This window comes from Leptonychotes weddellii, chromosome 6, assembly GCF_054177405.1.
Source record: "Leptonychotes weddellii isolate Sample4059 chromosome 6, ASM5417740v2, whole genome shotgun sequence".
In the NCBI taxonomy this organism is placed as follows: Eukaryota; Metazoa; Chordata; class Mammalia; order Carnivora; family Phocidae; genus Leptonychotes; species Leptonychotes weddellii.
Window position 1 is genome coordinate 14,248,301 of NC_138374.1, and position 14,209 is coordinate 14,262,509.

At 39.7% G+C, this 14,209-nt stretch overlaps 1 protein-coding gene across 1 annotated transcript in view; it reads right to left on the reverse strand.

Moving 5' to 3' along the window:
• FHIP2A (FHF complex subunit HOOK interacting protein 2A) overlaps positions 1 to 14,209 on the reverse strand; it is a 33,753-nt gene that overhangs the window by 12,939 nt on the left and 6,605 nt on the right. Inside the window, exons 3-9 of the mRNA XM_081823447.1 lie at positions 9,683 to 9,852; positions 7,906 to 8,010; positions 7,339 to 7,461; positions 2,212 to 2,505; positions 1,826 to 2,022; positions 654 to 768; positions 19 to 95 (exon numbers count right to left, since the gene is read on the reverse strand). Of these exons, the coding sequence (XP_081679573.1) occupies positions 19 to 95; positions 654 to 768; positions 1,826 to 2,022; positions 2,212 to 2,505; positions 7,339 to 7,461; positions 7,906 to 8,010; positions 9,683 to 9,852 (1,081 nt within the window). The remainder of the gene's footprint in view (positions 1 to 18; positions 96 to 653; positions 769 to 1,825; positions 2,023 to 2,211; positions 2,506 to 7,338; positions 7,462 to 7,905; positions 8,011 to 9,682; positions 9,853 to 14,209) is intronic.

The following is a 14,209-nucleotide window of genomic DNA, read 5'->3' on the forward strand; positions in this document are numbered from 1 at the left end:
AAGGAAAAGGCCACTCACGTTTGCATCAACTGAGGTTCCATAACTCCGATAAAAAACCTTTCATGGACAGCTTTGGCAAGAGTAATAGCAGCAGTCTAGAATATGGAAAGAGCATCGCTATCTTTTTCTTTTTTTAACGGAAAAGAGAAATTAATTTGTAACATCAATAAGTCAGTTTGCATTCTCCATTTGAATTAATGTGGAAAAACAAACTTGCCTATTGAGACTGTCGATGGCATATAAACCTAGATTAGATGCCAGCTACTGGGTCCTTTATATTTTATCTACATTTCCAAGAACAAGGTGAACAGGACAAAAACATTATCCCAATCCCATATAGTATTAACGTCTCCCCAAAGAGGAGAAATGGAGGGAGGCCAATGTCACCTTATGGAGCTTTCTGTTGTAATATTGTAAATACAACTTTCTATTGCAGAACTTGAACTGTGGTTTATTCCAGAGTTGTACTACACACACACACACACACGCGCGCGCGCGCACGTTTTCTTATCTTATTTGGTTGTATTTATTTTACTGATTGTGCTATCCTAAGATAATTAAGACATATTCAGGGATATAAACTGAGAAAATTTTACTTAATAGACATTTACATTTTAAAATTATCAATAAGTAACAACAAAAAAAAATCAAACCTTTTGTGCTTCCTTTATAAGCTGATCACAATAATCAAACCAGGAAAGAAATGAAATTAAGGCTCGTTTTCCTGGAAATGCTGAAGCATCTTCTTTGTGACTATATGAGTCCAAGCTGTAGGACGCAGAAGAAATGCTTAGTCCAAAGTAATCCCAAAGCGTTAATCCAATTCAGCGCATATGGAACAATGAAGGCCCGTGAGCGGACTTACGCAGTAAGATACATGTTTACAGGCAGTGCAGGATGACCACCAGAAGCAGGTTTTCTAAAAGTAAGCCAAGGATTAGAGAAAACCTTTCAAATTAAAGCTGTCAATAACTTTCACCCCTTAAGTGGGAAGAGGGAGACTAACACAGAGTGGAACTGCAGCGGAAAAACCACACAGACAGCTCCTGATGCTCCCGTCGTAAATTTGACCAAGTGGCAGGAATGAAGCGTGGGAGGTTCTCAGCTGCTGGGGTGGAAGAAAGGGTAAAGGAGGGTGTGCAGAAAGAACCAAGTGGCCTGCTTCTCTTCCTGCCTTAAAACATCGGACAGCAGTAAAGTTAACCTGTGGCTCTACCCTACCGATGCTGGCAGGATATCGGGTGGAAAAAGACTAGTAAAAACCAAGGAAGAGTTAAAAATACACAGAAAAGTTGTAACGGGTTATTATACTAAAACATTAGGCAGCTTATAGATGATAGGATTCGGGGTACTTTTCCTCATGCTGCTTATAAACTTATAAACGTTCTGCGATAATCACATTTTCCTATGAGAATCAGGGGACCCCCAAAAGATGGGTCGGAGGGGAGAGTCCATACACACGGGCCACAAAACTGAGACTGCCCGAGAGGCATATTCATAAAAGGATGTTCCTTCTTTCAGGCATCAAAAAAAAAAAAAAAAAAAAAATCAAAGTTAACTGGTTTTAATGTAATTAAGGTCTTAATTATTCATTACAATGGAAAAATAGCTTAACTATGTAACAGCTGGATTGTTCCCACACCAGTCCACTCCTGACTGGCCACACATTTCAAACAAGCCTCAGGAAAGAATCCCATTTAATGATCACAAGTGATGTCACATTTTCCAAAACTGAAGATTTATATCCCTGCACAACAGAAGCGAATTTACAGGTATAGGTGTCAAGAAGTCGCTTCTGTGGGAAAACACAAGTAATGGTCCTTACCCCCAGTTAATCGCTTCCACTGTTTCAATATCTAACGGGTCCACGGACTGAGGTAGGGCCTTGTACAGGGAGGCGAGTCTGTCTGTCAGCAGTTCGCACAAGCACGTGCTCTGCGTGAGGCACCTGGCAGCCGCGGGCTCCGGCAAACTGACTAACAGCATCAAGCCCTCGCAGGCTTTCACAGCTATCCGGCCATCCTGAGGGAAAACACACGGACCCCTTCAATTCTTGAATTAGATGTATGTCAAGTTGTGTGGAAAAAATGCAACTTAAAAAGATGTGATGTTTTACACTACAAGAAGAACAGACTTTCTTTTTTTTTGTTGCTCTATTTCAAATGCACGTAACTGTGATCAGGTAAGCGGGGAAGAGTGAGGAAGACTCACAGGACTCCTAGTGAGATTTAACAAGGAATTCACTAAGTTGTAATCCTGGTTTGGACGAACAGCCGTGGCCTCAGGCAGCGGGCTGACGGCGAGGTTCTCCAAGCTGGCGGACAGCTCATCCATCTGCTGAGGAGGCTCATCTTCCGTCTCTGCGTGCTCCAGCCCCACGGCACCAGACAGTTCCTCTGGCTGACAGAACTGGCCCGTGTCTGTGGACAAGGAATGCTGACCTTTCAGTGAGTCTTCTGAAATCACATCTGGTGTGCCTCTGGAAGCCAATGACTTCAACTTATTCTGAAAAAGAACACATGTTCTGTAAGATGCGTATCAAACGGCTTATAAAATAGAAATCATGTTTTTATCGGTTTTTCTATAACTCACGTTCAGTGTGTAGCCAATGTGGCAATAGATAAAAGTGTTAGGACCAATGAAAATACTCAGACGTCAACAAGCTGTGTTTTAGATATTTTTAAATTGCCCGGGCATTTATAACACTCTTTACACTAAGTACAAAACGGTTTACCATGACCAAAAGCAATGAACAATATTAGTGATAACTATATGACTACTGCTAAAAACAACTGATGTTAGTGGGGAAAAAAGATTCAGGAGGTTTCAATTGGAATTAATCGTCTTCTCATCACTGGGCTACTGAAAATACAGAACCTTGATGTTGATTCTTCTAAGATCAGTTTTCTAAGATGATTTTTCTGTTTCCCCTGTACCTCTGCTTTATAAAAAGAACTCAATACTCTCAGGACCTTTTTATTAGTGTTCTTGATGAGAAAAGATTTACTTGAAATGTCGGTCCCACCTCCCCAATACACACACATAAACACAAAGAGAATCTTAACCGAAGCAGGGCACCTGGGTGGCTCAGTTGGTTAAGCGTCTGCCTTCGGCTCAGATCATGATTCCAGGGTCCTGGGATCAAGTCCCACGTCAGGCTCCCTGCTCAGTGGGGAGTCTGCTTCTCCCTCTCCCTCCCCCCGGCTCGTGTGCGCTCTCTCCCTCAAATAAATAAATAAAGTCTTTAAAAAAAAAAAAAAGGAATTGTAAACCAAAGCAAATCATTTGTTTCAGGGGAGAAGTGTTTTGCTTTCCATTTGAACCTAAGAGCAAAAATCAAATCACACACACAGGTTAGAAGTCATCATCAACCAGCTTCTCCTCAGGGGCCTCTCACCGTGCTTCACCCACCACAGAGGTGCATTCAGTACTGAATGAATTCAGAGTTCTATTTCCAAAGTTATATTATAGTTACTATAAATCACTTTTATTACAGTTAAAGATATAGTTTGGACCAATCTTCTTGAGAAATTGAGGCCACAGCACATGTTAAAAGAAAGCAACTACTCCAAACAACTTCCCAATTTCCTATAAAATCAGTTGCATATCAGTCCTTACGAATGTGAACACTCGATTCCATCTAAAATACTAGTAATATTGTTGGAAATGGTACCTCAGATAAGAATGGCAAAGGAAGAATAACCTTGGACTAGCATTCACTTCTCAGACGAGTGTTTCTCAAAGTGTGACTCAAGACAAATGAGTCACGGTCGTCTCTGGATATTGATTTCAGGTGTACAATGTCGTGGTGGAATCTGCATTTTTAAAAAGCTCCCAGGTGATGAGGAACTGGGGCCTTGTCTTACACTTTGGTTCTTACCGAAACTGTTCCCTTTATACTTCAGGGGTTTTAATGATAGCCACAGCACATTTATATACATAACCCCCAAATCTCTTGAACCCAGACTTCCCTCGCAAATCACAGATTTGCAAGATCAATGCCTGCCAATTATCTCCATCAGGATACCAGGAGGACTCAAAACATCCAGAACTGTAACTACCATCTTTCCCTCATTCCCTCAACATAAGCTCCCTCGGGGCTCCCTTCTTTCTGTTAGCGACAACCTTCCTGGTTCAGAAACTCAAGCACTCATCATCCTTTCTCTTACTTCCTGCACAAGACCACACAGAATCTACCTCTGGCCTCTCTGGAATATATTCACTTCGTTCCATCTCACTGCCTCCAACTTATAGTCCTTGCCCCTTCTCGTTGGGGTTACTCCCTCAGCTTCCAAGTTGGTTTCCTCTGCTTTTCTTTTTCCTTTCAAAGGAATCCACTGTACAAGATGCTGCCATCAATCTGACTTAAGGTACAGACATCATCACGTAATAACATCCCTGCTCAAAAACCTTCGGTGGCTCCCCAGTGACTTCAAGTATGTTCAAATTCTTCATCCTGCCATTCAAAGGTTTTGATCCTAGTCCATCTCTCCAGGCCCTTTTCTTATCACGTATCCTAATTTTATACTGTTTCATGAACACACCACAAACTTCTATATCTTCATTCCCTTACGTATGTTCACCCATTCTTATCTGAAAATCTGTCAGGGCTCAAATAAAAGATAACCTCTTCTATGAAGCCTTTCCCAATGACCTAGAGCAGATGTGATCCCTTCATCCTAGGAAGACTTAAGGCACATTAACTTTGTACCCTTCTTAGGATACTCACCTTACTCCACCTCAGATTATAGCCTGAATATTAGTCTTACCCTTGTCACCAGACTATGAACTCCTTTAGGGCAAAGACTGTTCCTAACTCACTTATCATAGGCACTTAAACCATAGTAGATGCACAGAGTAGCTGCTTTACATGAAAAGAGAGATTAGATTTCAGGGGATACATGCCTGAGAACTGCAAAGTACTTTTATTACTCTCTGTACTTACAAGTAATATAGCTGCATTTCTCTGAAGATTCATTCAGTAAGTGTTAATTAAGTAGTTATTATACATTATACTGGATACTAGAGAAGTTGCGGAAGCCCAAAGATTCATGAAACAGTCCTTGCCCTCAAGGAGCTTATTGACCAGCAGGAGAAAATAAAATACATTTAAATAACTCTAATGACAGGGAGACTGTAACAACCATATTAAAAGCTTATGAATAGTCTTGAGAAAACGGAGATGCCTACTACCTCAGGCTGTGGAGAAGTATGCGCTTTAAAACTGGGCGTTCTTTGTAGTGAGGTCTAAATGTAACTGTCTCTGTGAAGACAGGGAAACAGAGGACACCTATCTCTCCATCAGCATATGTATGCCCATAAATTTTCTCTGCTTCTGATCGATGGCTATGTCCTTCTGAACGAGTTTCAGGGATTCTGAGAAAAAGTCCTTAAAGCTCAAGCGTGGGCAAAAATCCATGCATCGAAAGTAACTAGGTATCTAAGAAAACTTTAAGTAACTAACATGAACTTTGAGAGGAAAAAATCTCAGACTTAGCCATATTGAGATATTTGATATATTTATATCAAAACCTAAAAAAAACCTGTAATAAACCCTTAAAATCTGAAATCATAAGTGTATTCCAGCCATTCTGAGACAAACCTTCGAAATATGATGCCCATCATGAAAAACTGGCATTCAGCATCTTTATCACTACCTAAAAAGTTAAATGCATGCAATTTTGCAGCTTGGCTGCTCACCTATCTTCAGTAAGAGTGTAGAAGAGGATCTTGGGTGACTTAGTCAATAGAGTGAAATGGAAAACAAACCCACCTACTAGAACGGCTAAAATTTTTAAAAACAAGACCCTCACAACACTCACTGTGACAGGATGGGGAACAACAGGAACTCTCATACGCTGTTGATGGGATGCAAAATGATAAGGGGTAAAACAGTTTGGCAGGTTCTTATGAAAATAAATATATACTTGCCACAGGATCCAGCAATCCTACTCTTAGGTATTTACCCAAGTGAAGTGAAAACCTAAATCCACAGAAAAAAACCGCGTGTGAATGTGTATAGTGGCTTTATTCATAATTGCCCAAACTGGAAACAACCCCACGTCCCTCAACGGAGGGATGAATAAACAACTGAGATACATCCACGCCACGGGATATTACTCAACAGTATCATGGACCAAACTCATCTTTGAATCTCAAATGCATTATGCTAAGGAAAAAAAAAAAAAGGCAGACCTGAAAGCTGATCCCATTTTTGTGACTTTCTGTAAAAGAGGAAACCTAGGACAGAAGCACATCAGTGATTGCTGGGGACAGGGGTGGAGTGAGAAGGGCTACAAGGAACCCGCCGGAGGGTGGCAGACCTGCTGGGTCGCTTGATGGTGGTGGTGGCTACATGACTGTGGGTTTGTTAAACTCAGAGAACTACAGACCAAAGAGAGCAAATTGCACTGGACTTCACTTGTACCTAATCTAGGGAAAGAAAAACAAAAAGAAAACCAAAAAGATTTTTTTAAAAACCTAGCAAAATTAATTTTTTCTTTTCTTTTTTTTTTAAAGAATTTATTTATTTGAGAGAGAGAGAGCATAAGTGGGCAAAGGGGAAGAGGGAGAGGGAGAAGCAGACTCCCCGCTGAGCAGGGAGCCCGATGAGGGATTCGATCCCAGGACTCTGGGATCATGACCTGAGCTGAAGGCAGACACTTAACCAACTGAGCCACCCAGGCACCCCCGCAAACTAATTTTTCTACTATATTCCTAAATGACTTCACTGCAGAAAAAAAAGAAGTGAATGACAGAAGAAAGTACACAAAGTATTTTCTAATTTAAAACTGGGAGTAAAACCCAAAATATCAATTGATGGAATACGTAAAGTATGATCCAGTGACTATGGCTAAGAAAAGACAGGGCGGAATACTAGAGCGACTGCGACTACTGTACCAGGCTGGAGAGGTCACTCAGGATTGTGCGCATCCTGTCCCAGTCCGCACACACCATCCCTATGGACCCCAGGCCAGATTACCCGCGCCCCACGCTAGAGCAGACTTGGCTGATAACATGATAGTTTATAAGCTCCTGTGACTCGCTCTCCCTGATTTTCCCCTTCAAGCTGCATCCCTGCTAAGCCTTGACTCTGTATTTGTCCAGGCCCTGTACTGCGCTGTAGATCGGCTCAAGTACTTTCTCTGAAAACTGGCCTCCTCAAAATATTTCAGGTTAAAACAAAACAGTGATCGTCAACGAAAAATAATTCTGGGAAGTGAAACAAGCCATATGATACCCACAAAATGTAATTCCTTCTAATATTATTTACAGAATTCAATTCTCAAAATAATTTTAATATAAGCATGCTTTGAAGGTTGACAAGAAGTACCATACCTCCAGAAAAAAATTAACCAAGTAGGGATTTTGTTTCAGCTTTGCACATACAATACAGAGAAACTGGATTTCTTCATTTTCCGTTGGTGTTGCAAGTACTTCACCACATAGTCGAATTAATTTCTGTTAAAAAAAATTTTTTAAAATGTTTCAAACTTGGGTTACTTTTTACAGGTATGTAAATAGCCATCTGTTTGCCTTAAGAGTATTTACAATTTTCATATAATGCAAATACCTTGCATTCTGCAGACAGAACACTATTTACCATCACCTCTAACAAAAGAGATTTACTAGTAAGTTTTTCAAATATATTACCCTAGAAAATTCATAAGCACACAATAAACCCCTTGAGATGTCATAGAGATAAGTTAAAGGAAAAACTAATGTATAAAACTTTAAGAGAAAAATAGAGCATATAATAACCAGAAGCTCAAGTATTTGCTAATTTACACGTTATTTTCGGAATAATTTCCTTTATTATTTTTCATCTTAGAACAATCACATTAAATTACTTATTCACGAAAAGAAACGGAACCCAATGCTGTTTGGAGAAGGAGAAGAAAATACCTGCACTGGCCTGTGGACGTTAATGTGTGGGAGCAGCGGCTGCTGGATCCTCCCCAGGAGTTTAGTGTAGAACACCAGCACCTGCTGCTTCATCCCTGGGGGACACTGGGCGCAAAGAACAGAAAAGCAAACAAGGGAGAACAGATGATACAAACACACTTACTCAAAAAGCTTAAAGAACAGGAATGTGAATGTATTTCACCCTCAAAAGTCAATGCAACCAGCCAATTAATGAGTCTTTCAATATAAAATTCTCCATCAAATATTAATGACTGGTATTCTAGAAATAAAATTACATCTGGGACTATAATACAGCCAATGGAACCGCAGGCCAATGTAATGACAGACAGCATGGTAATGACACGCTGTTGAAATCAGAGTTTGGTTTGGGCAACACCAACCTGTTTGTATTCTAAATGCTAGGGTAACCCCGAACTATTATGGTTAACTCCATGGCTGTTCTGCATTAGTTGCAAAATTATTTACATTATAATTATTATAAACAATGAATATTCAATAAAGAAGTTTTTATAACATGCCATGCTTTAAATCTTTGCTGAAAACTAGGTAAACCTGATGACTGCTTACGCTGTGGGTTAAGAGAGCACAAACTAACAAGGTTATATGTTCTATCACTAACCTTATACTGTTTGCAATTAAAATACAGTCACAAAATGAGCATTTCCACAGCATCCTCATAGACATGCTATCTGGAAATGGTATAAACGATAATCTTATGCACAGTATTTTTTTTAGATAGCAAATACTTTGCATTATTCAGATAAACCCATAATATTTACAGTCACCAATATAAAAATTAATTTGCCGGTGCTACAATTATTGACCTTCACTCAAAAATAATCTGTATTCAACTTAGTGTTGTACCGTCCCTCTCTCCACACGATAGGGGAGCAGATACCCTGCCTCAAAAATATAAATTGCATGAATTTAACTTAAAATGAATTGGGAGTACTACAGACTTAGTTAAAAGGAAAACTTTCTGTAATACCACTATTCATAACTCTATTTGGTGTTCAAACATGGTTTTTTTCCAGTTTGATTTTCACATATATTATAGAAATTCACAGAACAAAAGCACAGATTTTGAGACTTGGGGGAGGCCATTCGTGATCACCTGTTCGATTGTTAAAAAGAGAAAGATTAACCAAAGGGATGTTCAAGGTCACAGTGTGTTAGTGGCAAAACCAGGCCTCCCAACCGCACTCCAAAGTTCTTCCCTTTCCCTCGCACCCCCACAGGCTTTGAAACTTGCCTTTTTATGTAGTTTTAAAGTTTCCTGGTACAGAATATTATTTATATCATAAATACCAGTTTTGCAAAGATTTCTCAGGATTCATGAGGCCTAAAAACTTAACGTGGCTCCACTCATCGGTAGAAGTAACGTCAGAATAATCAGTGACATTTTCTTTCTAGATTATGAAAAATAAGCCCTATTTTCCTAACCCAGTTTACACTGGGTTCCTTCTCACGTCCTTTGATTCTGAGTACATGCCCTTGAGCGTATTTTCATAAATGTTTACACTAATTCTCAGCAGCCTGAGGACCAGTTGTCACCTAGAGCATCTGGGGGCTTTGCTGGCTCTCTGGACAGTCACATTTGTGCAGGCTGCATGTTTTCTGTTTTTCACAGTCCTGACTTGGATCCCACCATGCTTAACACATACCTCTATAATTAAATTTAGTACTTGCAGCTTCTTTACCTCTAAGACATTAATGCATGTATTACATGCCCAAGAACATGTGCATAGGAACTTACATCAGCTTTTCCTAAGGTATATAACGTTTCCAAGATCTTGTGATGAAGCAAATATTCCATACACGGCCCTGTCACTCCGAACTCTCGCTCCCGTTCTTCCTGTAGCAAAATACCTAACATCTGGTCCAGATGAGAGGGAATATTTGTATCTGTCACTGGGGCTTTATCATCTAAATAATAATAAAAAAAAATTCATCAAACATTCAAACAATTTAAAACTGCCTATTTGTACCTAAAATGCCCTTGATATTTCTCTATTCCAATTCAAAATGAGAGAAAAATCTGAACTACACACTAAAGTGGTATATAATTGGTATGTAATTATCTTTGGTATATAATTATCTTTGCCAGGATGTAGGTGATTCTTTTTGCCATGTTCTTATTCAAAAATGGAATCAATATTCTGAAATATATTCTATTAACTAATGTCTATGTATAATTCAAAATAAGAGCCATTTATACAGAAATGGGGACATGATCAAGAAAAATACACATAACATCAAAATTTTGTATACACTTAAAATTAAAAACAATTTTTTTTTCAAACAGCTAGTTCAGAAGTTCTGAACTTTTAGATCTGAATTTTAAGTCTCTTTATATAGAAACAGGTTGGCCTTAAACATCAAGCTGAATTAGGTAGGATACACAGAAAGGGCAGGTTCTGTTTTTGTTTGCTACTGAATCACGTCATAACACTGGGAAGTCAGACACTTACAGCCCCTAATTCATCTCCATCTGTGAAAACAGGAGGAGCCCAAAGAACAATTTCCGGCATCTCTCAGGAACAGACAACTATTCCCAAAGCCAAAACTTCTTCTCAGGAGAATTCTTATTAAGCACTATTGATTTTTTAAGATAAAAATCCATTGATACTTTTTCGAGTTCATAGTTGGGACTTAAAAATCACATGGTTTTATCAACTTACCCTTACTGTACGAGGGCTAAATTGCTCTTAATAGAATGTTTAAATACAAAATATACTTGGAAATGCCAAGTTCCTATTTATGTCTCTACTATAATTTCCTTAATACTCCATACTATGTGCAACACAATCCTAGTATGCTATATATTTGATGATGTTGCTTTGCCTGTATGTGTGCACATGTACGTACGTACACACACACACACACACACGCACAGTGTAAACCGTAACACTAAGCCCTATAGAGAAAACAATGGAAAGACAGGGGTCACCCTTGTTTCCAAGGATGACACATGTACCAAATTTGATATACAATGTGGCAGGTACTAAAAGCATGGGGCCTGGAGTTAGACAACTTGCATTCAAATCCTGGCTCTGTCGCTTGTAGCTGGATGACCTTGGCAAACTATTTAAGCCTCCGTCACCACCACCTGTAAAATGGGGGTAATCAACACTAGGAAGTGTTGTCATATGATTTCAATGAAACCATGTGTGTAAAGCTCAATGCCTTCGCACACAGTAAGAATTCAAGAAATGTTAACTTTTGATGTTTCATTTTGTATTCTTCTAAAACGAGTGGCCAGCCACTAACAGAAGATAATTTGTAAATTTATTTGAAATTTGGGGTTTTTTTTATGTTTTTTCCTCTTTAATTGCAGACTTTATATAAACACTCCAGGAAAGAATGAATGTTCAAGTATGGTTTGATTACAGTTATCAATGGAGAAAAATGACCAGAAAGGCTTTGTAAATTGAGAGACAAATGAATTGTAAATGTGACTTGACAGGATTAAAATCCTAGCTCCCTAGAAGGCAAGACGTAGTTTTTGCCCTCTACCCCCTTCACTCCTAAGCTGCATGTAGGTCTCTGTGCCTCCATATGCTATTCCTTCTACCGGAAATGCCTTTTTCCTCCTCCTGGATCTTGCACCTAATCATCCTTTAAACCCCACGTTATGGACTCTGCCTTCTTCTATTTCTCCCTTCTTTGTTCTCTCTGTGCCTGACACATATACACACATTCGTCCCATACTTTATTATAATGTACATACTTGTTTCTACTAAACTGCAAAAAAAAAATCATTTAAAGCAAGAACTTAAAGCCTTTCCCTTAAAGTATTTCCTTAAAGCTATGGAGGAGGGAAAAATTCACCTGGGCTAAGGAATAGTCATTTGAAAAGGCAGCTCCTCTCAAAAAACTTTCCTACAGATCTGCTGTCTAAATATCCAAATTAAGGTAGAAATTGTATTTTATGTGGAAAGGTATACATATATTTTGTGTCTAATTTTTACTTATTATACAACTATAAAGGATTTTTTGTTTTAAGGAATTATCACCTACGACCCCATCAGCTTCCCCAATCAGACTGCCTGAATACTCTTATTTCAGGAGGTGCCAGACTTTGGCCTATGGGGCAAATCCAGCCTTACTACAGGTTTCTGTTGGATTCGAACAAAGAAACACTATTCTTTTACATACTGTGGATGGCGGCTTTTGCACAACAGAACCGAGCAGTTGCAAGAGAAGCCACAGGACCCACAAAGCCTAAAATATTTACTATCTGGCCCTTTACAGAAAGTTTGTCAACCTTTGACCTATGTATTTCACATTCCCCTTACTCTCCATACTTCTTATTCACTGAGAAAGATAGAAGCAACCAGAAAAAGAACTCTTGAAGACTTTGTAGACCACACCCACCCTCCTTCATCTATACTTATATGCTCTGCTTTCCACACCTTATTTTGACGGATGGACTGTCCACATGCCTATTAAGGCTCAGCCCTCACTTGTGTACTAGACCCCACTCCCCTTGCCTATTTAAGGGTATTGCTCAGAAATGATTGCATCTTACTCTTGTCCACCGCTCCCTCTCTACTAGATCATTCCATCAAAGTACAAACTAAAATATCTTCCATCTTGGGAAAAAAAAAAAAAGTAAAACCCTCTCTTGAGGGGCACCTGACTGGCTCAGGCATAAGAGCATATGACTCTTGATCTCAGGGTTGTGAATTCAAGCCCCACACTGGGTATAGAGAGTAAATAGATAAATAGATACTTAAAATAAAACCCTCTCTTGAAACCACACCTCCCCTTGGCTAATGCTCCATTCTCAGCTCCCCTTCCCACTGACCTGAGAGAGCAGTCCATACACATTGTCTATAAGGTTTTGTGCCCTTTTCTCTTAAACATAATCCAATCAGGTCTCCTCTCTCTTCCTTGCCATTAAAAGGGCTCTTATCAAGTCCACTAATGAGCTCCTTGCGGCTAAGTCCAAAGATCCTTTCTTAGTCTTCATTAACCTGACATCAGCGTCATTTGACACAATTAATCCCTGTCTCCTCTCCTAGCCTCTAGGACACCATTCTCTCTTGGCTGTCTTCTACCCCACTACCAAAAGTGGTTTTCTTTGCTATTGTTTTCATCATCCCAATGTCTGAGCACTGGGCCCGAGGGCTCCATTTCTGAACATCTTCTCTCTTCCATCTATCCTTACTCCCTACATCTCATCCAGTCTCATGGCTTTAAATCCTACTTACATGTGATGACTTCAATGTCAATCTCTGCTTTAGAACTCCACCTTAAGTTCCAGATTCCTATTTCCAACTGTCTACTTGACATATCCAATTGGACATATAGTTGGCATCTCAAATTTAACACGTCCAGAATACTCTTACAAACCTGCTCCTCCTGCAGTCTCCCTGTCCTGGTAAGTGGCCTTTCTATTTTCCAACTGCCTAAGCCCAAAACTTTGGAGTTTCCTTGACTCAGTCTCTCATACCCAACATCCAATCTGTCAACAAAGTTTTCTGCAAAATACACCTAGAATACAATCTCATCTTACCAGCTCCCTGGTTTAAGCCACCATCATTGCTCAGACCACTGCAATAGTCCCCTAACGGTCCATAGCTTCACCTCTGCATCTTTCCAATCTAATTTTTTCTCACAGAAGCTAAAACAGATTGTTACATGCTGCCCAAAACCCTCTGATGGCTTCCCACCTTGGAGTAAGAGTGAAAGCCCTTATAATAGCTTACAAGGCCCTTTGTGACTGCATGTGGCTCCCATCTGATGTCACCTCCTCACACTTTTCTCCCTGTTCACATTACTCTAGCCAAACTGGCTTCCTTGCAGTTCCTGGAGTATGCCAAGCATGCTGTATGCTCCAGCCGCAGGGTTTCTACACTAGGTCTTCTTCCTGAAACCAACCCCCCAGGCTTGCTTCCTCTTTCCTTCAGATTCCAACTGAGAAGTCTGCTCAGGCAATGAGGCTTTCTCTAACCTACAAAAGCCAACTGCCCCCCTGCCCCATGTATACACTTCTATCCCCTCAGCCTGCCTCATTTGCCCCTCAGCCCTTGCCATCTGACACACTATGTGCATTTGTCTATTTTGTGCTCGCGTCTCCGTCGTCAATATATAAGCTCTATTAGGACAGGGATTTTGTCTGTTTGATTTACTGTTCTATTGCTCAGTGCCTAGAACAATGCCTACACATAGTAGGTGCTCAACAGATACATTTTTAAAGTGAATCTAAAAGAGGAATTAAAAGTAAAATAACTTGTTTATAAATTTAAATATAAAATAATTTTGAAAACTAATTTGA